At 44.7% G+C, this 25,837-nt stretch overlaps 1 protein-coding gene across 2 annotated transcripts in view; it reads right to left on the minus strand.

Moving 5' to 3' along the window:
• LOC147701576 (dickkopf-related protein 3-like) overlaps window positions 1-25,837 on the minus strand; it is an 879,371-nt gene that overhangs the window by 577,273 nt on the left and 276,261 nt on the right. For both annotated transcript variants that reach the window (XM_086930237.1, XM_086930238.1), the window contains one exon: window positions 6,614-6,706. In XM_086930237.1, coding sequence (XP_086786363.1) covers window positions 6,614-6,706 — 93 coding nt within the window. The remainder of the gene's footprint in view (window positions 1-6,613; window positions 6,707-25,837) is intronic.

The raw sequence follows: 25,837 nt of genomic DNA on the forward strand, positions 1-25,837 counted from the left end.
CATAAGAAAAGTGACACATAAGAAAAGTGAGGACCAAATTAAGGTCCCACTGTGGCATAACAAAGGGCGTGGGCAGAAAAAAGTGAGCCAGCCCCTTCAAAAATGTATTTACAATTAAAGACCTAAAGAGAGAGGGTTGGCCTGGCAGCCACAAAAAAGCAGATAGAGCAGAAAGATAATTCTTAAGAGTACCCAAAGTAGTGCCCTGCTGGAAAAGAGTTAAAATGAATAGTAGAACAGTGAAAAGAGAAGCAGAAAGAGGGTCAATAGACCTTTCAGTACAGTATGATACAAACTTCTGCCAATGGCAGGTATATACGTTCTTCTTAGTGGAGCACCACCTGACTGCCAAAAAAACGTTGCATACTTCAGGAGGAAGGTCAAAAGCCATCAACTGCCGCTGCTCAATCTCCTCATATGGAGGCAAAGAGTTGACAGGTTCAGGTGCAGGACCCTCCCCTGCCGCGGCGACAGAAGATCTTCCCATAAGATACCCTAATCGGAGGATCGATGCTCATTTTCAGAAGCTCTGGATACCAGACTCTCCTTGTCCGGTCAGGAGCCACAAGAATGACTCGGGCCCGGTCATTTCTGATCTTCTTCAGAACCCTTGGCAGGAGTGGTATGGGTGCAAAGGCAGACAGCAGGTCTGAGCACCACTCGCGACGAAAGGCACCCCCAAGCGATAGCCGCCTTGGAAACTCCAGTACACAGTATTTCTGACACTGGCCGTTCTCTTCGGAGGCGAACAGATCTAACCAAGGCTCTCCCCAATGCTGAAAGAGACCTTGCGGGATCTCCGAATGGAGACGCCATTTGTGATTTGCTAGGCATTGATGGCTGAGTTTGTCTGCTCTGGCGTTCAGAGAACCTGCCAGGTGTTGAACCACCAGGGTTATGCCCTGCCTCTCGACAAAGGGTCCATGACTCCACCCGCGCTACTTGTTACAGTACCACATGGCTGTGGTCAGTGAACAGCAGCACTAACTTCCCCTTGACATACGGAAGAAATGCCTTCAATGCCAACTGAATCACTTGAAGCTCCAATGAATTGATACGGAGCCCTTACTCTGCTGGAGACCAGTGTCCCCTGATCTCCACCTCTCCCAGATGGCCGTCCCCAGAAATGATTAATGTGTCACAACTGTGAGATCTGGTTGGGGAGGGGAGAGGGGTCTGCTATTGACCCAATGGTGATTCGTCAACCTCCACTGCAGATCTTTTGCAGTTCCTTTCAAGATCTGGACCAAGTCGGTGAGATTTCCCCCATGCTGTGCCCACTGAAACTTCAGGTACCACCGCAGAGCCCACATACGCCATCCAGCATGCTTTACCAACAGGATGCAGGAGGCCATGAGGCCCAACAGCCTCAGAGCCAGTTTCATCAAAATCTAGGATAGAGGCTGAAACATCAGAATCATAACCTGAATATCCTGGACTCACATCTCGGGAGGATAGGCCCAAAACTGCAAGGTGTCCAGAACAGCCCCGATAAAAAGGAGCATCTGATCAGTCAGGTGTAACTTCAGCACGTTTGTAGGGAACCTCAGCAAATGAAGGTGGGAGCCCACAGCCTGGGGCGAGGACACCTTCAAAAACCAGTCGTCGAGGTATGGGAAGACTGACACCCCTAACCTGCGCAGATGAGATGCGACCACCGTCATCACCTTGGTGAACACCAGAGAGGCACTGGTAAGGCCGAAGGGGAATACGGTAAACTGAAAGTGCTTGTGGCCTACCTTGAACCGCAGGTAACGCCTGTGGCCCGGCAGGAAGGGGATGTGAAAATACACATCCTGAAGGTCCAGCGTTACTATCCAGTCTTCTTGGTCTACGGTATACAAGACCTGTGCTAGAGTAAGCATCTTGAACTTCTCTTTCTTCAGGAAAAGATTGTTGGTGCGAAGATCTAAAAAGGGAAGCAAACCTATGTTCTTTTACGGAATCAGAAAGTAGCTGGAATAACAGCTACTGCCTAATTCTGAATCCCTTACCCTATCTATAGCTCCCTTGGCCAGGAGAGTGATGACTTCCTCTTGGAGCAATGTTAAATGATTCTCCGCCAGCCGTTCTTGATTTGGCAGAAAAGGAGGAGAAGAAGAAAGAGAGGCAGAGAATACCCCTCCTGAATGATCTGCAAGACCCACTTTTCCAATGTTATGGACCTCCAGTGGAGGAGATGATTGTGGATTCTCCTACCAACTGGAATGGTGGGGTCTTGCAGAGTCAGACAAGGAGTGCTTGAAGAATGCGGCTGCCAAGTGCAAGATGGCCAACGACTTCTGGCTTCCATTCTAAGGACAGAATGAACCACGTCCACGTCCCCGCACAACTTCGGCAGCCTGCCCAAGACCGTGGCTGAGATAGGGCTGACGTGGCTGGAACCCCCTTCCATTGCCATGAAAGGGGTGAAAGCTAGACTGGCCACAAGGTGTAAATGAGAAGCCAAAGGATCTGGCCATAGCCCGAGAGTCCTTGCACCACTCTAGGGCCGAGTCTGCCTTGTCCCCAAAAAGACAGGATCCATCAAACGGCATGTCCATCAAGTTTGCCTGGACATCGCCTGAGAAGCCAGATGTTCTAAGCCAAGCGTGGTGCCACAAGGCCACTGTTGATGAAATCACTCTGCCCAGTGAATCAGTTGTGTCAAGGCCACACCTTATGGTGAATTTTGCTGCATCTCTCCCGTCCTTAACTGCCTGAGAGAGCACAGCCTGGGCCTCCTATGGAACTTGTGGCAGCACTTGCGCAACCATCTCCCAAAGGGAGTGGGAGAAACGGTCCAATAAGCATGCAGTATTCACTGAGTGCAATGCCAGGCTGGAGGAAGATAACATCTTCTTCCCAAGTGAATCCAGCCTCTTTGATTCCCAATCTGGAGGGGTGGAAGGGAACGCGCCCCTGGAGGTAGAAGCCTGCACCACCAAGCTTTTAGGGGTAGGGTGTTGGTTGAGGAACTTTAGGTCACCTGGAGCCAGGCGATGGCGGCGTGCAATTGTCTTATTCACAGGAGCCACTTTGCTAGGGTTGGTCCATGTGCTTAGAAGGACATCATTAAGTAACCAATTGAAGGGCAAAAGGGATTCAGAGGTGGAAGCCTCAGGTTGAAGCACTTCGGTCAGGAGATTAGTCCTGACCTGCACAGAGGGCGACTCCAGTCCGAGGACCTAAGCTGCTCTCTTGACCACCATTTATTTATTTATTTATTATTTAACCGCGACATTCATCCCATTGGGATATCACGGCGCTAGGAGTAGCAGAGCAGTGGTGAAACATGTGATTGATGGGACAGCGGCAGACGGAGGGGTTAGGGAAATAGATATGTTTTGACTTTCTTCTTGAATGTTATGAATTAGTCAGTTAGTCGTAACTCCAGCGGAAGCTCATTCCAATGCTGTGCTGCAAGGTGCGAAAAGGAGCATCCACCTGTCCTGCTCCTACTGATTCTTTTGGTCTCAGCTAGTGCTAAAGAGCATGACCGTAGGCATGTGGGTGAGGTAAAGAATTTGATTCTATTCTGGAGAATCTTAGGGCCTGTGTGGTGGAGTGCCCGGTGGGCGTGTCCTAGGAGTTTAAAACCCGCTCTTTGGCGCATAGGCAGCCAGTGGAGCTGTTTTAGACATTTTGTCGCAAAACTGTATCTACTCTCATTGCACACCAGTCTAGCTGCTGCATTCTGTAATACCTGCAGGCGTTTAAAAAGATAATCTGGCGTGCCGACAAAAAGTGCATTTCCGTAATCCAACCTGCTGACCAGCAGTGCCTGCGTGTTGGATCTCCTGCTGTCCAGCGGGATCCATGGAAATAGTCTTTTTAGGAGCTTCAGGGTGGCGAAGCTTCTACCACAGAAGATTCGCACGTGGCCTTTCATTGACATGGTGTTGTCAATAGTGATGCCCAGTTTTTTGTGCTGGCGCCATGCCCAATGAGTGGGGCCACCAGGATGTATCCCAGAAGTGATGGGCTCCGCCGAGAAGCAGGATTTCTGATGATTCCGCTTGAGCTTTAGGCAATGCTCTGACATCCAGTTTGCCATCTAAGTAAGACAATTATTGAGTTTGGTTCTGGTGTCATCGTTCTGATTTCCAATGTCTATTGTCAGTTGGGTGTCGTCCGCATAGGAGCAAATTCCAAAGCCCCATTTCGTGCCAATCTTTGCAAGGATGAAACATAGGTGTTAAATAATGCGGGGCTTAGGGATACTCCCTGCGGAACTCAACAATTAAGATTTTTTGGGGTGGACGAAAAGGTACCCAGCTGTACAGTTTGGGTTCCATTACATAGAAATGAGCTCAACCATTTTAGAGCCTTAGCATGTATCCCTTTTTCATACAGTTTTTCCAGTAGAAGCCACCGACAGGTCTAACAGGATCAGGGCTACAGCCTTTCCCTGAAACAACAGTGATCTTACATTGTCTGGGACAGCCAGGAGGGTTGCCACCGTGCTGTTGGTGGCCCTGAAACCTGTTTGAGTGGGATCCAGCAGCTCATTTGATTCTAGATAGTTGATTAGCTGTCTATTGACAAGTTTCTCCAGAACCTTGGAGAGGTAGCGAAGCTGTGAAATTGGCCTGTAGTTGGCTGGATTGTTAACATCAGATCCTACCCTTTTCAGTAATGGAGTTACTAAGGTTTGTTTCCAGACCTCTGGAAAGGCCACTGTCTCCAGTGATTGGTCAAGCAGCGGTGTGATGTAAGGGCACAGAATAGGTGTAAGTTGTGAGAAAATAAAGTGCAGACATGGGTCGAGAAGGGATCCAGATCTGACTTCCCCCATTGCTGTGGCAATTTAGTTTTCTGTAAAAGGGACGCAGCTATCTAAATGCGCAGGGCTGTCTGGGTGAGGGTCAGTATTTTCCCAGTTCATGGTATTTTCTGGGGGGGTGTTGTTAAATGACGAATAGATGATATCTATTTTATCCGTGAAGAAATTCCTAATTTTTTCACAGATGTTTACTGAGGGCGGCAGAGTTTGAGACATGCAGGTTGGCTTGCATAGTTCACGTACTATTTTATAGAGCTCCTTTGCCCCATGCCCCATCCTCCTTAGCCACAGTTGTTGGAAAGAGCATGCCAGTATCTGGGGTAGTGTAGACCGGGACCTCCGCTGAGTCTCGCTGGCTGGTGTCGACTGCCGGGCCGCAAGGAGCTTCATAGCCCGCTCCCACAAGGCCTTCAGAGCCATTAGCCCGACAGTCCAATCACGACTTTGAGTCCTGATTGCGTTCAAGACACCATAGACAGACTAGGTGAGGGTTGATTATTGACATCATCTGGTGAGAGGCACCGCATGGTTTAAACCCTGTCTTCCTTGAAAACACCTGAAGAGAAAATGACAGAGTGGTAGCTCTTTTCCGGATCGGTGCTTAAATAGCGCAGAAAGAAAAGAATTGATGTCCACGTGATTGGGTGGCGCCTATATAGGTGATGTCATAACCATTGCTAACGACACCAAAGATGTCACGGGGAGCTGAATGGAGCCACCCGACGGTGCACGCAAGAGTTATTGCTCGAGCAAATGTTTCTGGATCTAGCCTGATGCCTGGGAAATTCAAAGGTAAGGAATCTGCAGCTAGAAGTCATCAGATTAATGATGATGGCATTTACTTGTTCACTTGTTCATTGACAAGTGAGTCATTGGCGGCAGAGAAAGTGGAATCTTATTTGTTGATGAAGGTTTACTCCCCAGTTGAGCTGTTGACGCTATTAACCTCAAAGGTTCTTTCATGTATCAGCCTGCAGAGGAATCTTAAGCTTTCAAACCTGTGAAGTAGATTTCCTGGTGGGAAAGCAATAGTCTGCTCCTTAGAAGTAGGTGTAGAAGATTTTAAAGCTCAGCTAGTCATAGCCTTACCTAAAGAAGATCTTGCTTTCATGCCAAAACTGCGGTTCAATTCCAAATGAATCTTCTTCAAACCTTTGAAACCTAGAACTGACTTTTAACATGATGAGGCATTTTTGAGGTCGAAAATCAAATGCCTCTCTTCATCCCTCCATATCTAGGGTGAGGCTGGTGCCCATATGTCAAAGCTTTGAAATATGTGACTGCAAAGAAGGCAGTAAATATACTACACATAAGGGTCATCTGCAAAAAATGTATTGACCAGAAAATGTTTTTCTTAGTTTTAAAAGGAGTCTCTGCTGTGTGTGGATCAAAAGTCCACTCATGCCTGTTCAACCCTCCCAAAAACAGAAAGTAATAAATAATCCTACCTCCAGAAACCTGGGAAAAGATGATGGAAGGCTTAGAAGTGACAGGGACTGAAAAAGACATCAAAAAAACCTTGAGGTATTCTGAGTGCTATTGTATTTTTATGTCTACCTCATGGCTAGGATGTCCAAATTCAAGTATATGTATTAAGCTACGAATGAGTCCAAGAATTAGAGAAGCTGGAGTCCTGCATATCATGAAAAATGTTGCTTGTGGGCCTCCGTGCCCTTTTCTCGTTAGTACTTTTTTTGTCCTTTGTCTACTATTAATTGAGCAAGACTTGGTTGATTGAGATTTGAGATTTCAATTTTCATACTATTTTCAGTAAAATAACCCGTCTATTCCTGAGGAATTAAAAATAGGAGCCTGGTGGAAGATATAATAACATTGTTCAAGCCTTACCTTTCCCAACTCAGCATCACTGTGGTAGTTTTGTTTAATGGAGGCCACTGTCTTGTGTGAAAATATCATATCTCCTGTCTTGTTGTCAGTCACCTGCAGTATAGAGGAATAACAGGACAAATGTTGGTCTGATAGGTTGTGTCTTGCAAACAATTTTGTTGGATTACTAGTTTTTCATACAGATTTAATCTAATTATATACACATTTAAAAAACTATTTAGAAGTGCTAATATATTTTTCATATTATTAGCTATTGTATATACAAAATATTTTTTTTAAAAAATATCGTGCCAGAGCTATGCAATAGCAATTTAGTTGATTAATTAACTAATTAAACATCCATGCCCACTTTCAGCTGTACATCTCATTCAAAGAGGCAGGAAAATAATTACTTTTCTCATCATCGTTGAACCTTTGTTCTAATATTCTCTCCAGCTGGTTTCTTGTCTGAACCACTCCCCTAGTAACTATAAAAGGAGGAGATTTGAGGATGCCATTGAATAACACCTCAAACTCTGAAGGACAGTCTAACCTAATTGAGCCTGTGTCTTGGTCAGCTCACCCAAGTACTAATCCTGGGTTAGCAAATGTAAAGAGGCCTAAGTAGCTGCCTTTGAAATTGAAGACATCAACACACCAGGCAAAAGAACAGAGGTGGCATATTTATTATCACATAATAAGCCTAAAAACCTTCTGGAGAATGTTCCCCTCCTAATTAGCAATATTTGATGCAAAAGTAAATCCATGTGCCATTTCATGGTGGGTACTCAAGCACTCATTTTCCAGTTTCCACTTTCCTTACTCCACCCACTGCTTTGGAGGAGACCTTGATCCAGCACCTTTGCTGTGCATCACCGGCCTCTTTCTTTTCATGCAGGTATGAGATAGTTAGGCAAATCATATAGAATCTGTGAAACAGTCAATTGTATTGGAAAAGCAGGTAATATTTTAGAACTAGACTGCTCCACTTCATATTCTAGGCTTACAAGACTAGGAGGGAAGGAAAAGTTGCTTACTTCTAATCCTTGGTCTCCAGGGGAATCATCATCAAAGTCATTAGTATATATATGTTTATACATTTATATGATATATATATGTATATATACACACATAGAGAGCGAGAGGGGCTAAAATATGAACTGATTATAATGAATTTTAATTTTTTTTAAAGCACCCAATCAATTGAGTGTAATGGAGATGATTTCACTAAGCATAGTGACAAGCTGCATTGAGATATTACCTGGCTCATTTAAAGAACTCTCTAAGATGCATCATGGGATGACATAGAATTTTGTGATGACATCTTGCTGTGGGTTTGCTGGACATGATATGGAGGGTGATCTAAATAGGACTGGGTTTTGTAACCAAAGTCTGTTCCTGGGGTTCCTTATCAATAGTCATAAGCAATGAATAGTCCTACCGACATTTCAATATGTTATATATATATGTGTGTGCTTGTGTGAAAGCCATGTGCATGGTACATTACATGCATGTTTATAAATATTCACTGAAAGTGAATGCCTGTATGGGTGAATAAGTGTGTATGTATGTAGCTGTATGGGTGAGTGAGTGACTGTGTGAGTGTCTCTATGGGTGGGTGAGTGTGTGTGAAAGGTTGTATCGGTGACTGGTAGCTGTGTGACTGGCTCTATGGGTAGACGAGTGTGTGTATGTGTGTGAGTGACTGTATGGGTTGACTGAGTGGCTGTGTAAATGGCTCCATGGATGTAAATTACTAGGTTTGTAATTGGATGTATGGGTAAGTGAGCGGCTGTTTGACTGGATGGGATAAGAAAGTGGGTGTGTGAGTGGCTGTTTTGCACAGTAAGTATTTGTGTGAGTGGATGTATAGAACAGTGAGTGGGCATCTGAGTGACTGTACTGATGTGTGAATGGGTATGTAAGGGGTTTTGTGTAACAATGAATGGATGTGTGAGTGGCTGAATGGGTGCGAGAGTAGCTCTGCTAGTAGCTTTATGGGTGAGTGAGTGGCTGTGTGAGTGGCTGTATGGCTGAGTGAGTGGTTGTGTGAGTGGCTGTGTGGGTGTGTGAATGGGTATGTGTGTGGTTGTATGGGTGTGCGAGTGGCTGTATGGGTCTGTGAGTAGCTGTATGGGTCTGTGGGTGTCTGTGTGAGTGGCTGTATGGGTAAGTGAGTGGTTGTGTGAGTGAGTGGGTGTGAGTGTCAGTAGTTGTATAGGTCTGTGAATGGGTATGTGAGTGGTTGTTTGGGTGTGCGAGTGGGTGTATGAGAGGTTGTATGTGGGTATGAGAGGATGTGTGAGTGGTTCTGTGGATGATGTTATCACTGATGTCATCAGTGATGTCAGTTGTGATGTCAGTTGTGATGTCATCACTGATGTCACTGACCATTTAATGAGTGATGTAATATGTGAGGTCATAAGTAGTGCATTGTGGGGGTGCAAGTTATGGTTAGTGAAATCTGAGCCTGACTATAATGTCCCTTTACTGGGCTGCCCAACTGGTCACAATTCATGACTGGGTGTTTGCTGGTAGGGAAGAACCAGCTGGAGGGTGGATACCCACTCGATGGGACGTCAAGGACAGCCTACGGTGCTATACTGTAAAATGTTGGAACAGCAGATGCCACCACACAAGCAGTAGTCCATGCATGGTGGGGGGGACACTAAATGTTTTTGGGTGGGAAGAGAAGGTGACGAAGATGACTCCACTATGGGAAAGTGATCTCCTAAAGGCAGTGGGGAATTTGCGGGGATTCCACAAATGGGGTAGTCTGGGTATAGAACACCCCAGGACATTTAGAGGGGTCAAGGAATAATTTCTTTTGATGATCTAAATGTGGAATACCAGAAGTCTGACTCAGAAACGTTCCTTTATTTGCAGCTTGGGCATGCATTGCGTGCTCACATCCTAGAAGTAACCCAACTGCCAGAGTACTCGCCTCTGGAAGACAGGTTCCTGTTGGAACCAATGCCAGAGAAAGCTACCTCCTTGATATAAAGAAAGATTATGAACAACACACCAAACCCAGTAGGGGCCTTGCTAGAGGCATGGGAAGCAAATGTGGGAATGTTGGAAGATGATGATTGGGTGAAGGCTATTCAGAGTCCTAGAGAGGTTACTCTAAGGGCATGCTTCTGCCTTTTATAGCTTTTTACCCTCCAAAGATCCTATTCCTCCAGAACACTCATACATTGGCTTGGACGCTGCAATAGACCAATGTACGAGGGGTTGTCAGGAAGTGGGCTCCTTCTTCAACATTTCATGGGCCTGTCCAAAAATCCAGCAATACTGGGCAGAGATAATACAAGTTATGACTGGGGTAGCAGGCCAGATTATTCAATTATTCAAATGGAAGCTAGGTGGCATATACTGTATGGCCAAAGTATCTCAAAATATGGCTGATGGTTGTGGCCATGGTGGCGGAGAGAAATATAGTCAGGGTCGGGGGATCAGGTCGACTCCAGCGGGTAGAGGTTTGGAAAACTGATCTTGATTGGTACTGTGCAGCCGAAAATGTGCTATTCCAGAGTCGGGGTTTCCCACGGAAATGGGAAAGAGTCTGGGGCCAGAGGCTGGTGTATAGGGGCTACTTAGGATTCTTTTTTGTGAGAAATTGTGTGGGTGGGTTGTGAGAAAACTGGAGAACATGATATTGCTTTTACATCCGCACATAATGTATTGGGTGAACGTGTCAAATTGGGATTTCATGTACTCATGGTCGATCATTTCCAATGTATGACTGTTTCTGTGCAGCTGAGCATATGTTTAATGAAAAATGTTTTTTTTTCAACTATAAACCAGTAAATTTAGCTTTTTTAGAGTGAACTTCAATGTTTTTAAAATGGTATTTCTTAACTGTAACTTGTAACCTTTGTGAGTGGGTATGTGAGGGACTGTATAGGTAGGTGAGTGGCTGTATGGGTATCTGAGTGGGTGTGTGAGTGACTATGGGTGTGTAAATGGTTGTGTGAGTGGGTGTATGAATGCATGTGTGGCTCTGTGAGTCAGTGCGTGAGTGTCTGAGTGGGTCTGTGAAAGGGTGCATGGTCTGGTGGTGAAAGTGGTCTAGTTTCCTTAAGTATGCTGCAACCGCAACCATACATTTGGAGAATGTTTGTGGAACTGCTTTTAAGTTGAACAGTAGGAGTTTGTACTGGTAGTGTTGAGATACTACTTTGAAACTGAGAAATGTCAAATGTTTTGTGGAAATTTGGATGTGAAAGTAGGCATATTGAAGAGCAATCAAGCGCATCCAGTCTCTGAATGCAGTTTTGGGTAGATCTGAACTTTTCTTTTCGTATATATTTGTTCAATACTTGCAGATCTATAATAAGTCTGCACTACTCTTTTGGTCATCTCTTTCTTACTAGAAAGTAACAGGAAAAAATCCCCAGTCCCTTTTGGTGAAGTGGAACCTCCTCTACAACTTGTTTTTGAAACTGAATGTTGACTTCTTTCTATAACAGGTCTTGTTGATATTGTGATGTTCTTGTTGGTGAAACAGAAGGAGGAGGGGATCTGAATCAAACAGAATATACATTCTGAACTATATTCAAGAAACATTTGTCTTTTGTTATTGAACTCCACTCTTTCAGGTAATTGGTGAAACTTCCCCTCACCGGAGGGGGTGACAGAGACAGGGGAGGTGATGACTCATTTTTTAGTGAAAGCTTTTCCTGTAGATGCAGTTTGTTGTTGCGATCCTCTCCCCCTAGATGGCTTGCGAGAATGGTAGTCCGATCATGCCTGCTGTTGACGCTGTTGAGTCCAGTGAGGAGTTGAACCTTCTGTGGAAAAAAATCACCTGGTTTTAAATCATATGGTCTGCATCTTTTGCAAAATTCTTTCTTCTTTTTCAGACCTACAGCTCTGAGTGTAACTATTTTGTTCTTCATTCTGGACATCTCCTCGTCTGCACAAGTACCAACCAGGGTGTTACCCAAGAATGGTAGGTTCATGATTCTATGCTGTGCCTCTGGTTGTGAGCCAGTGAGTCGTAGTAGGCAGGAAGACCTCCTTGCACAGATGCCATGAGAGTAACCATTTGCAGGTAGGTCTGATACATCTGCTGAAACACTTATGATCTGGTTGGATACTAAGTCACCTCCATTCCCAGAACCAGTGGAAGGAGTGGCCTTGCCACTGTTCTATGATGCAGGGTCTCAAAAATGACAGATGAAGTAGAAGTCGTAGTTGGAAGGTCAATGTTCAGTTTGTTTGCACCCCTAATAAGGACATTTTTTGTTTAAAGTCAAGAAGCCATCCACTGGGGACACTCTGGCATGAGGTGTGTCCGTTAATGTAGGAGAATAGTCTCTCACTAATGAAGAACCTAGTATTCACTAGCAGGCAGCAACACGACACTCGGATTAATTGTCTACGTGCTAGACAAGTATGGAGGAAGATGAGGAGTGCATAAGGGCAGCTAAGAACTTATTCACCAGAAAGGTAACTCCCCTTAACAAACCCAAAGAAAACAACATTGGATTGCAACCATTTGAGGACAAACTCAAACAGTATGAAAAACTTAAGAAAAGTGAGACCACCAAATGGTGGGAGGCAACATCGTTACAGCACTACGTGGACCAGAATATGGTGCCAAGGGGCCTCCGAATCTTTACAACACCCACCTATGAGAAACCTAATCCACTAATGTTGGAGGAATAGTCAACAAACTCGGCTTTGAGTTCACGACGCATGTTAGAAATCCTCATCAAATATGCTTGGATAGACCGTGAGAATTTGATCAAGGAAATTAATGTATCATTGGAAGAACTTAAAAAGTGCACAGACAGTGACACCTTAGAGAAGTCTCTGAAGACAATTCGTGAGAGACTTACTAAACATGAGGAAGACATCAAAGCACGCAAGGAGAGAAAACTGAAACGTGATTATGAGGACTATGACAGTGGACGCATTTTGACATTAAGGGCCAGATGTAGGTAAGTATATTTTACCGATTCATAAATACCAAATTTTACAGATTCTGTATTTATGAATCGGTAAAATAGAAGGGGGGAGATGTAGGAAGAATCGGTAATTGAATTACTGATTCTGTAAGAATCGGTATTTACCGAATCAAATGCCCATTGATTCCTATCGGCATTGAAGCCCATAGGAATCAATATACCAATTCGGTAAATACCGAATGTTGCAAGGGTGCAGGGGGTGTCACTTTGACACCCTCTAGCACCCCGAATTCAGGCATGTGTGACATGTGGCACACAGACATGCCCTAAGGGCATGTCTGTCTGTCACATGCCATAGGTGTGCATGCACAGGGGGGAGCGCCCGGTACGTGCACCGCGGAGCGTACCGGGGAGCGTACAATGGGGAAAAAAGTTTTTTAAAAATGTAGCCTTTTTTTTATAAATTGGAGGTAGTTCTAAAAAGAACAGTTTTTTCTTCTTCTTTTTGTTGTTTTATATTTTTTTCTATTTTTTTTTAACATTTTGTACTTTTTTTGGCTTTTATGAACTATTTTATATTTTTTTTGTTATTTTTATGGGGAGAAACAAAAAACAGGGAATTGAAAACGGCTCAACTGGAGCAAAAAATAAACATGAAAAATTATGGTTTTTTGGGGCATTTGTGGTTGTCACCAGCACGGTTGATGAGTGTTATGCTTTGCTCACCATAGGTGATGGTCTTACCACAAAAAATACAAGAGATCTTGTATTGCCCAAACTTTTGTTAAATGTTTGGGACCATCTCCCTTGTTTCTGGTCCCGATGGAGTGGGTTGCTTTCGTTTGGAGGTGCTGGGTGAAGATTGGGGAGGGTTGCTGCCCAGTTCTCTCACCTCTGCCGCAGCATAGTTGTTGGGATGCTTGCGCTGCATGTGTCGAATCATGGTGTTATTACCAAATGAATATTTTTTATTAGGGTTCCCCCCTTGAAAGTTCAATGCCACAGATTTGGCAAGTCACCTTTGGCGCATTCACTTTCTTCTTTCCCTCTGGGATGGAAAAAAACTCCCATACAATGTGCTGCTTTGGCCTGTATGGGGAATTGTCTTCTGGCAGCCACCTCCTCCCCTCCTCCTCCTCCTCTTCCTCCTCTTCTTCTTCTTGACTACCAATGTGATGTTGTGGTGGTCCTCTTGGTGGTGGTGGTGGTGGTGGTAGTGCAGATGCTCCAGCTGCCAGTGGCGGCTGGTGACATTTGAACCATTGGGGTATTGTGGCTCCTCCCACGGTCCCCAACTTGAGGGCCGTCCCCGGAGGATGGGGTCCCCAGGGCCAGAAATGATCATGGGGAGGGGGGCCACGCAGTCCACCTTCCTAATAAAAAAATATTTTTAAAAAGAAGCCAGGCCCGGGGGGTGGGGTCACTGGGCCCAGAAGTAGCCCTGGGGAGGGGGGCTCCCTCCCTAATCAAAGAAATATTTATTAAAAAGAGACCAGGCCCCGGAGGATGGAGTCCCCAGGACCAGGAGGGGCCCGGGATGGGGGCCACTCGGACTCCTCCCCTTTAATTTAAAGAAATTAATGAAAAAACTAAAAACAGAAGGCTGGCCCCAGGATATGGGGACCCTGGGGTCATTATTGTCTTGAGGAGGGGGTCCATGCGGCTCCCCTGCCAATTTTTATTTTTTTTAAAAGAAGGCTGCCCATGTCCCTGGAAAATTGGCCTCTGGAGGGGGCCGTGCGTCCCCCTTCCTGTTTTTTTTTATGTGGCAGGCCTTGAAAGAAGGGGGGGCCACACAGCCCCCATTCTAAAAAAAAATAAAAAAATAAAAAGCCGGCATCTTGCTGGAGGTCTCGCCCCTCCCTGCACCACTCTGCAATTGCGTCCGCTGGCTCGTTCTAAGTTGGGTAATTAAGTCCCCTTGAATACTGAGGGTCCCTAAGGGCTAACTAGCCCACCAGATACCTCCAGTAAGCACCACACAGCTGGATTGCAGAGAGGTGGTCATCCCCTGAGCAGCAGTGGGACAGGAGGAGCATTTGTAGAGTGGTGTAAAAAAAGGGAGTGGCCTCGGACCACACTCTACAATCCAGCTGTGTGGTGCTTACTGGAGGTACCTGGTGGGCTGGTTGGCCTCCGGGGACCCTCATGAGGAAAGGGGACTTCACCCCGCCCAAGAGTGTGCCAGGAGGTGCGTTTGCAGAGTGGTGGAGAAAAGGGGCGTGGCCTGTGTCCACCTCTCAACAATACCACTATGTGGGGCTTACTGGAGATAAGAGGTAGGCTAGTTTGCCTTCAAGGACTGCCAGCAGTGAAGGGGACTTCAATCCCCATACAAGAGTGCACCAGGGAGTCTGTTTGTATAGTGATGGGCCAAGGGGGCGTGGCCTGGTATGAAAACTTAGCAATCCTGCTGTGTGGTACTTACTAGAGGTAATGGGAGGGGTAGTTCGAACCCAAGAATATATCCGTGGGGGCCAACTACCCCTCTTGTTACCTCCAGTAAATCCCATACAGTAGAATTGCTAAGATGTCCTAGGAGGCCACGCCCCCTTTCTCCACCACTCGGGAAACGCGTCTCCTGGCAGTTTATGGGATGGGTGAAGAAGTCCACTTTACTCCTGAGGGACTTTGGGGGCCAAGAAGCCTTCCTGGTACCCCCTGTAAGTCCTAGACAACGGAATTCCAGAGCGCTGGTCGGAGGCCAAGCCCCCTTTCTCTACCACTCTACAAATGTGACTACTAGTTAAAAAAGCATCTTTCTGCACCTCTAACTTAGAGGTAGTTTTAATCCCCCTGCCCTATTATATACTAGGGCCTTACAGGGGAGGTCATGCCAATCACAGGGGTACCCCAACCCATAGTGTACCCTAGTGTATGTAGGTGTTTTCACTGTATTCTAAATGTCTTTCGGCATAGCAATGGCCTGGTTAGTCAGACCCAGTAACCACCAGTACCCACGCGCGAAAAGTGGGAAGCACAGAATGACTTTGCAAAAAGGCCGATTTCTGCCTATTGCTTTCTTCTTTCTGCACCTTTCTTTGTCTTTCTAGACTTCTGTTGCTTCTTTCTGCATTTTGCTTGCTTCTTTCTGCACCTTTCTTCCTATTTCTGCATATGTCCTACCTATGTTGGCATAGTTTAAAATTAGCATCTAAAAAAACCTTTAAAATTCACTGAAAAACATAAGTTTCTGGGTCGTTCTAGTTAGAAATGAGCATTTAAAAAACCTTTGAAATTCACTGAAAAAACATAGGTTTCAGAGTAGTATAGTTAAAAATTAACATTTGAAAAACCGTTGAAGTTCGCTGAAAAAACCACAGGTTTCAGGGACGTTATGGTTAGTTGGACATTTGAAGACACGTGGAGGCAGCACCAATTTCAAAGTAATTTGCAAAGGCAAAAAGTTGTGTAAAAATATATTTTTCTTTTTATTGATCTTTTTCAAAGGTGCACAGTTGGACATTTCACTCCTACAAAATCAGAGTAATTTGGCTGTTATAGTTAGCTGAGCTAACTATTACTCGCGCCCCCGCAATGCACTTCTGATGGCGTCACATATATCACTCATGACATGGTCAGTGACATTACTGATGACAACTCAAATGATATCACTGATAACATCACTGACGACATCATCCACATGATAATCTGATGCAGCTCCTCACACCCTAATATAACCTTCGATACACCCACTCTAAAATGCAGACTACCATTTTTGAAACAATAGACACACCAATACGGTGGTATGGGTCGGTGGCAGACCCGCTTGCTTCACTGAGGTGCCTAAATTGTGCTCTATGTGCTACGCTGTGTTGTGTATTTTAATTATAATCTGTCATCATTAATCTGTTTTTAAATTAAATCCGAATTGAACTTTAGCTGTTTTTACCATGTGGGAATCGCACTTTGAAACTGCCAGCGTGTTAGTGACAGCATGCACTTGTGAAGCGCTAGTATTCACATTTTTTTCCCTAAGTCTGATTTTAATAGGGGGGGCTACCTGCAGGGCAGCGAGGAAGCCTGGGCTCAATCTTCATTCCTGACCGCCTCGTTCCGACAGGGTAGCTAGTACCGTTGTGCGGAGGGTGGGGCAGGTGAGAGCCAGGCACTTCTTGTGAATCACTGTCGCGGTTAGCGCTCTAGTGGTTGGATTCGAAGGGCTAATTAGCCCTCGCCTGACCCCGAGCACGCAGCGGTCGCGCGCAGGGGAGCCGAAGCTACGCCGAAGAGTAGCCAAAGAGTGGCCCGTCTGCGCCCGTCCGCGACAGGACGGGGCTAGGGGCTATGGACTCTGCTCAGGTGGACCGAGCTCTGGATGAGGAACATGTTATTAGGTATACAGCCCGAGCACTGAAAGATCTGCAGACAGCCTCGCTGCCGGGATGTGCTCAGGGCTCCTGGCCGTGCCTGGAAGGCCCTTTTTCATGTCTTAACTGTCGCTTTCAGGCCTCCCACACTACCATCTCCATCGGTAGAAATACCGGGGAAGCCATTCTACCCTGTGGCTTGAAGAGCTTTCTCCTGAATATCCGCTCCCTGCCCAAACATCACGTTGAACTTTGGGACCTTGTTCACACGGTAAAACCGGATATTTGTTTCCTAACGGAAAACTGGTTGAAACCTCACACAGTCCCCGCAATAATGTTGGGGGTCCCTGTGTGATATAAAATCCTAACACTGGATCGCCCTGACAAAGTAGGGGGTGGTATAGCCATTATGTACAGAGAAGAGTTGAAGATTTCCGTGCTTGAACAAATGAGTTGTTCATCAATGGAAATCTTGATATTTAAGTTTAGCTCAGCTTCCAAAACTCACTGGAAGGGAGCCTTGGTTTATCGCCCTCCTGGACCCTACTCAGGTTTCACACTCTCCCTTATGGAATTACTGGGCCCGCATTTTAAGGCAAATGAAGATTTCATCCTTTTGGGTGATTTTAACACTCATGTAGATATTCCCACGCACCCTGACACTATATCCCTGCTTTCTGATCTATCTTCCTTAGGGCTTGTGATACAGAATAGTGGCCCTACACATATAGGAGGTCATACCTTGGATTTGGTCTTCTCCAACTGTTCCAAAATCCGGTGTCGTCTTATGACTCAAGTTAATTGGTCTGACCATTTTTGGGTCGAATTCTCTCTGTTAGGCATGGATAAGCCCCTTCAAAAGTCTCCTCTCCCGCCTTTTTGGTGCCGCCAATGACATAAGGTAACAGCAGAGGAGCTACAAAGGGTGTGGAAGAAACCTATTATTTCTGCAACAGACAATGTGGAGTCCGCTCTATTTACGTTCAACAACTCTCTTGTAGAGGCACTCAATTTGCTGACCACCTCACTTATTTATACAGATACTAACACATACTTACTCTCTTATACAGTCACTGATACAAGCACACACTCATCCATACATCCACTCTCACAGTCACTCACTCTCACATATAGTCATTTATATACTCCAACACTCACATATACTGTCTTTCACATATGTAGTCACTAACACATGTACCACTGAGACATCCATTCACTCACCAACGCACCTATACACACACTCACCCACCCATAAAGCCCTGCACAGATGCACTCTTGAACCCATACACCCAGTGAATCACCAACTCACACATCTATGCACAGTCACACCCCCACCCACCCACACAGAAGTGCAGGTACCCATGCAGATACTCAGACAACCAATCAATAACCCATATAGACACTCATGTAGCAACTCACCAACCCAGGCAGCCGCCTGCACACCAGCTGACAGACTGATACTGACATTCACATAGATTTGTCACTAACGCATGAATTCAGTAAGGCATGTTTAATCACTCACTTATACAGTCAGTCACGCACCTACTTAATCATCCATGCAGACACTTACACACCCACTCATGCTTAAATACACCTTGGTGTATGTATGTATATATATATATATATATATATATATATATATATATATATATATATATATATATATATATATATATATATATATATATATATATATATATATATATATATATATATATATATATATATATATATATATATATATATATATATATATAATATATATCGGACAAAGGCGGCAACGTCGTTTTGTGGCCAAGAAGTTTGTATATGGAGGAAGCACTCCATCAACTGAGTGATACTAACTGCTACAAACATTGTGACGTAGGGGTGGTCAGAAAAGCTCAATTGGAGTTTTATTCCCTGCTGATGGGTTGGCGGTCATCAGGCCTTATCAGCATGGATGAACTAAAGTTCTTGAAGAATGATCACCCCATTACCCCAGTCCTATACCTCATCCCCAAAGTCCACAAGGACGCTATCAAGCCCCCGGGGAGACCCATTATATCAGCATGTGGGGGGTTGTTGGAAAAGACAACAGTCTATGTGGACTCTTTTTTACAGGAGTACGTCTGTGGACTTCCTTCATATATCCAGGATTCCAGCGATTTTCTAAGGAAGATCAGGGAAATTGTGTGGAATACGGAATATTGGTTGATAACATTAGACGTTACATCCTTATATACTAGTATAGTGCATGTGGATGGGGTACGAGCGGTCCAATTTTATCTGGGACAGCGACCGATTGAACTGCTAGAACATAATAAAATGTTGATTTCCATGATTAGTTTCTGCCTATATAACAACTATTTTATGTTCCACAATCAACACTACCAGCAGGTTAGGGGAGTCGCCATGGGGGCCTGTTTTTCTCCCAGTTATGCCTGTTTGCATATGGGCTACTGGGAGAGACAGGTCCTCTATAGCGAACACTATGACATCTGTAAGAGGCACATCATACGATGGTATAGATACATCGATGATGTATTTCTAATCTGGCAGGGGACACAGGCAGAAGCTATTCAGTTCATAGATAAGCTAAATTGCTACAACTACAACTTGGCTTTTACCTCAGATATTAGTCAGAGCCAAGCTCATTTCTTGGATGTCACAATCGAGATCATTTAGAGCCGTCTGGAAACAACTTTGTACAGAAAACCCACGGCTGGAAATACGGTGCTTCACGCTATGAGCCATCATCCGCCGCACCTGATAAGGAGCATCCCCTATAGGGAGATGCTCAGGATCAGGCATGTGTGTAGCACAGAAGCCCAGTGTAAACTAGCTCAGGAGGCCAGTAAACAAAGGTTCCTAGCTAGGGGATATAGGGAAAGCATCTTAGATGCTGCAAAGAAGAAAGCTAATGCCCTATCCCGAGAAGCCGCCCTGGTTCATAAAAAGATGCTGAAACCCACTGTCAATGAAAACAAGCAACCAACCAGATGATCTGGACCTTTAACAGGCAGCATGGGGCCTTGAGAAAAATTGTGAACAAACACTGGGATCTAGTAAGATTTGATCCGGTCATTGGTGAGCATTTGCTAAGGAAACCTGCGATCACATTTAGGAAAGCATACTCTATGCAGGATGCAATAGTAAAATCTAGTCCGGAAGTGATTGCGCCAAAAAATTGGCTTACGGGTAGTAAAGGTTTCAGGAAGTGCTCGAGCTGCAAGGCTTGCGTACATGGAGTCAGTAAGACCGAGTATGTTACTCCATTTTCTCCTATGCCCCGCAAAATTACAAAACAGTTAACCTGTAAGAGTGAGTACGTGGTATATGTGCTGGAGTGCCCGTGTGGCCTGCGATATGTTGGGAGTACCAAATTGCAGGTCCACAAGAGGGTGCTCCAGCACATAAGAGCCATCAATACAAGTGATACCACGTACCCAGTTGCTAGGCATTTTAAGGAGTGTCATGGTAATAACAGTGCACTCCTTAGATATTATGCGATTGATACAGTGGGCCCCCTGAGAAGAGGAGGTGACAGGGAAGGCATTCTCAGACCTTTAGAGACAAAGTATATATTAGAATTGAACAGCAAGACCCCTTGGGGTCTGAACTCAACGGAAGATCTTTATACTTGTCTAGGAAAAAATTCCCCCTATGCAGCTCATTGGGCTTTAAATCTGTGGAGCACCTGTTATTGTTGCCTTATCATCCCATCATTTCGAATGCAGGTTCTTATGACAGTCTCTGAATATACGTCCTAACCAAAATGGTATTTACAGTAGGTTGGGTCGTGGCTTGTCCATTTGTAATCTGGTTCCGGGCAGTGTATTAGGTCACCAACATCAAATGTGTAGGTTGGGAGCAGCCTACTATAACATCACTAATCATTTGTATGTTTTTTAATCTTTTGTATTTTTCATTCATTCACTTTTTCACGCATGAAATTGGACAGAGTTAGTGTGATTATTAGAAATTATTATTGTTAATTCAGGCGCAGTAAGGAAATAACCAGATACATTGTTTGTATTTATACAGTTATTGCATGGTGGGGATACACATCTAATACCAGTATGCCAGCCGTGTGCCAGAAGGGGTGGACTAGTTGGTTGATTCTGATTGTTCATTTATGGTACATGGGTTTTTCCGTAAATCATGGTATTGGTATTTACCTTGTATATATTATCAGGGAATGAGTTGCTAAATTGCAATTTTTCATGTCTTAGATTGCTAATGATATGAATTAGAAACGGTTTTTAACTCAGATGCATGCGTCACTAAAATCGCAATGATGTGTTTAGATATTGGGATTATCCCAATATGTGCCTAGACAAGTCTTGTCTTCTATTGTGTTTTTTCTATACACACTGTTGTCCAATCAAATGTTTTAAAATTCAAGCACTTGCACTTTAAATTTGGCCCACGCTCTCCATTGCGTCATGTGACCAAGGCCTCTGTGCAGGCCGAAACGTTATGCTGGCGAAGGTGCTACTAAAATAAAAATCTCACCTGATTCCTGGGTCTCGTGTTCATTGCTGTGTTGGTGTTGGTGTACCGAGGATTGAGGACCTGACCTTTGGTTTTGAACTCTTTGAACATATATATATATATATATTTTTTTTTTTTTTTTCACTGAAAAAAACAGTTATAGTTATCTGGAAATTTTACTGACATAAAACCATAGAAATTTCAACGTTATAGTAAGTTGGACTCACTATAACAAGCGCGCCTGCAATGCACTGCTGATGACGTCACATATTACATCACTCATGACATCGTCAGTGACATCACTCATGACATCACTTATGACACCATCTTTGTGACAGAGTGACAGACCTCCTTTTAGTGTAATGTAACCCTTGAAACACATATTCAAAAATAGAAACTAACATTTTCAAATAGCCCGGGGGCGCGTCGCGTAAGAGCGTCGGGTCATGTGACCTGAAAATAACACTTTTTATTGGTGCAGAACAGTTTTGGTTTCCAAATGATGAAAGCCCAGGTCATGTGACCTGAAAATAACACTTTTCATTGGTTCAGGGCAGTTTATTTTTCGAAATGATGAAAGCCCCCACCTTTTTTCCTTATTCTGACTCTGTCCTTTGACTGAGGAAGACCTGTTTGGAGATCTTTGAGTAATATTTTGTACTTTAAAATGGCTACAGTAGCAGCAGCAGCTGGCAGTGGCGGTGCGTCCATTAGGGGCGTTGGGGCGTTGCCCCCCCGCCCGCACCAGCAGCTCCCTCGGCGTACTGCTCTGAACTTAAGTAAACTCTCAGTTTACTTAAGTTCAAAACGCCGAGGGACAATGCCTGTCAGTCAGCATGAATCAGGACCGCCCACCCCCTTCAGAGTCTGAAGGGGGTGGGCGGTCCTGATTCATGCTGACTGACAGGCATAAGGCATTGTCTGGGGCACGCAGCAGCACACAGGTGCGCATCAGTGGGGACGGAGGCACATTTTTCAGCCTTGCCCACGCATGCGCACTTGTGCCTGCACTTGTGCCTGCTCGCATGCCCATTAGAAGAGCGAAACCTCGCTCTCCTAATGGGCAGCCGGGCAGAAAGCAACCATGCCCCTCCCCATGATCATTTCTGGCCCTGGGGACCCCATCCTCCGGGGACGGCCCTCAAGTTGGGGACCGTGGGAGGAGCCACAATACCCCAATGGTCCGTGCCGGCTCCCTGCCTCCTGCGGGAGCTGGCATTGCTTTTGGGCAAGGAGTCCTACTAACAAGCAGCTCCCCTTGCCCAAAAGCAATTCTGCTTTGCTTCGTTGAAGCGAGAGCAGGTTCCCTCCGGGAGATGGCAGTACCCAGGGTTTGGAGGGGCCCGCGAGGTCTCCCTACTTTTATTTACCAATGCCCCGGGAGGTGGCGGTCCCAGGGCAGCGTGGAGGAGGAGGAGCCCCCCCATTTATAGAAAATCCACTGGGAGGTGGCGGTACCCGGGGCTGCGGACCCCCGGTTATTATTTGCGCATTGCCCCGGGACCTGGCCCACCCGGGGGATTATAGATAACGGCTGGATTTGCTCACCAAACGTGAATTCAGCCGCTTTAAAAGAAAAAATGCTTTTCTTGGCAATGGGGGTCCTTGTGAGACCCCCTGAGCAGGCCTAGGCGGTCAGGGTGTTTCTACCTTGCCCCCTTTGATTGTTTTTTATCTTTGTTTATCTTGTGACTCGGTTACTGGTGTGGAGTGTTGGCAGCCAATCAGAATGAAGCTTGTGCTCGGGAGGGTTTGCAAACCCTCCTCGGTGCTCAGATATCGATATTTTTATTTTTTGAATTTCTCAGCGGATTTACACCATTTATAAAAAGGTTTGCTTTCTGAACCAAGAGCTACCTTTTTGCCAAATTTGGTGTAATTACGTTCAGCAGTTCAGGCTGTAGCCTGTTCCAAAATTTCCTATGGAAATTAACATAGGAAAAATGCGGTTTGGATTCCCCCTTTTTTCTTGACCACAGCTTGATGAATCACCCTGAAACTTCCAGGACAGGAGCTGACCTGGGTGAACCATTAGTTTTGAAACTTTAGGAGTAAAATGGCGCCAAAGATATTGGCAAAAGAAAATACGCTATTTGAATAGAAATAAGGTCCTAACCATAACTACCTACTGGTGACCTCCAGGTAATGTATATGTATACAGTAGGTAGTTATAGTTAGGACCTACTTTCCATAGGAAATCCACAACATTCTATTTGGAATAACCTTGGCGCCGGTGGACGAATCTTCGCGAGTTTCTCCAAGAAAATGGCCTGCTTGGCTCCGCTCCTTCCCTGAAAGTTTGGGGGTGATTTGTGAAGTGAGGGCCAAGAAAAAAGGGAGTCTCAAAACATGTTTTCCCCATGCAAATTTCAATAGGGACAACAAAGTTGAAAAGAAAAGGTAAGGGGACAGTGTAGAAAGATCCTGACCTTCTAGGCCTGCTCAGGGGGTCCCACATAGATCTTTAGGCTCCCAATTAAAAAAAAAAATAAGAAATCGCGGGGTATGCCGTATAGGTAAAAAAAACTAGAAATACGTTTTATTCTTAATTAGCCTCCCGGGGGGCCAAATCTCGGGGGCAATTTTTATCCATAAAGGGGGGCTTGTAACGCCCCCCGCAGCCCCGGGGACCGCCACCCCATCAGGGATTTTTTTTTTAAAGTATGTTTTCAGCTCCCCCTCCCCCTGTAGACGCCCCGGGGACCGCTACCTTACTGGGGCAGTAATATGTAAAATGACCTTTCAGTCCCGGGGACCTGCACCCCCGGGGTTTTTTAATGTTGGGAGGGGGTCGTGTGGCCCCCTCCTGGAGCCCTTGATGGCCATGGGGACCACTGCTTCCAGGGCCAGCTCCTGCATTGTCTCAGGGTGCCTACCTCCTGGACACTGCTGTTTGCTGTGGTAGGGCGGGAGCGTCGCTGTTCTCACTTTACCACAGCAAACCGCTTTCCTATTTGAAAGAGAGAGCAAGTTAATCTGGTCCCTTTTTCAAGTAGGAAAGCAGATTGGTTTTCAATAGAGAGAGCAGCATGTCAGTTGCTCTCTCTGACAAAGCAATGCCGGCTCTCGAAGGACGCAAGGAGGATCGTGGGGGCATTGGGGCTAAAAAAACAAGGCCATATTATCAAGCCTGGGCGATAAAACTATCGCCGCTTTATTGGCAGGAAACTGCTGATAAAGTGGAGATAATGGGCTTGATAATATGCTTTATGGAATTCCAATCGAAACACACTAATATAGAAATATAGTTCTTTTTTAAGCCAGTGGAGGAAGTTCTGAAAAGAAGTGGGTTTTTTTCTTTTTAGTTTTCTATTTTTTTTTTACTTTTTCAGCAAGTTTTTAGTTGTTTTTTTTTAAACCAAAAAAATGAAACTGGAAACAAAAAAACTGGAACAGGAAGAAAAAAGTAAAAATAAATATTATTATTTTGGGCAACGGTGCTCTTCTTTCCTCTTTACAATGAAGTGAATAGACTGCTCACCGTAACAAAGGAGTTCTCTGCAAAATTTACAATGAATTGTAAGATCTGCAAACTGAGGCACAATAATAGGATGCGGACTGCTCGGAGGAGGTGGTGGTGCAGTTGAGGTAGAAGGAACTGCAGGTTGAAGGTTCTCCTGGAACCTTTGCGTTGCCATCTTTCCATAATTATTTGGATGCACATTTTTGACATGCAAACCATTGAGGCTGTCCCGAAAGAGTACTTTTTAGTGGGGTCAGCCCTGGAAAGTGTAACCTCACAGATCTTGCATGTTACTTTCGGTACATTCACCTTTTTCTGTCCCTCCGGAAATGAAGAAAACTTCCAAATGAAAGCTTCTTTTCTCTTTTTCTGAGGTGGCTCAGTAACAAAACCTTCCTTAGAGGAATGTACTGATGAAGTCTCAAAAAGAGCAGCCATTGTAAAGTTTGGTTGTAAAAGACTACAGCTCCACAGAATAGATGTTTTTCCTGGGAAAGTCGAAGTAGGATGATTAAAATGAGAGTGGTCTTTCAACAGTTGGAATAGGAAATTTTATGAACGAATCAAAACTCTCCTTTTTTGGTCACATGACTTTGCGTACACTTACAGTGCTCTTACGGTGCTCTTAAGATACGAGTACGTATGATGTACCTCTGCGATTTGCGTAATTGCTTTTAAAAGTAATAATCGCTTATTAAAAGTTAAAAAAACTATTTTCATGATTGTCCTAGATACTGTCTTCCCTTAATATGTACATTAAATACATAAATATATGTTTTTGAACAATTAGAAACTTTTGCGCTGTACGCTTACGGGGCGGGGTATATGATGTCACGCAGAAGCGTTGATGCGATGCGCAAGGTCAAAGCGTATCCATAACGAGTGCGCGACTACACGCAGAGGACCATTTGCCGTACAAAGTGTGGTGCGATCACTGTACGCGTACGGTGCGATTACCCAAAAAAATATGAAAAAGGAATTAAAAAATTGAGAATTTTTTTTTAATATAAAAAACATTTGGGATTTAGTTTTGTTATTATTTTACATTAAGAATATGAAATATAATTTAAAAAATAAAATA

The sequence above is a fragment of the Lissotriton vulgaris genome, chromosome 7 (genome assembly GCF_964263255.1).
Source record: "Lissotriton vulgaris chromosome 7, aLisVul1.2, whole genome shotgun sequence".
In the NCBI taxonomy this organism is placed as follows: domain Eukaryota; kingdom Metazoa; phylum Chordata; class Amphibia; order Caudata; family Salamandridae; genus Lissotriton; species Lissotriton vulgaris.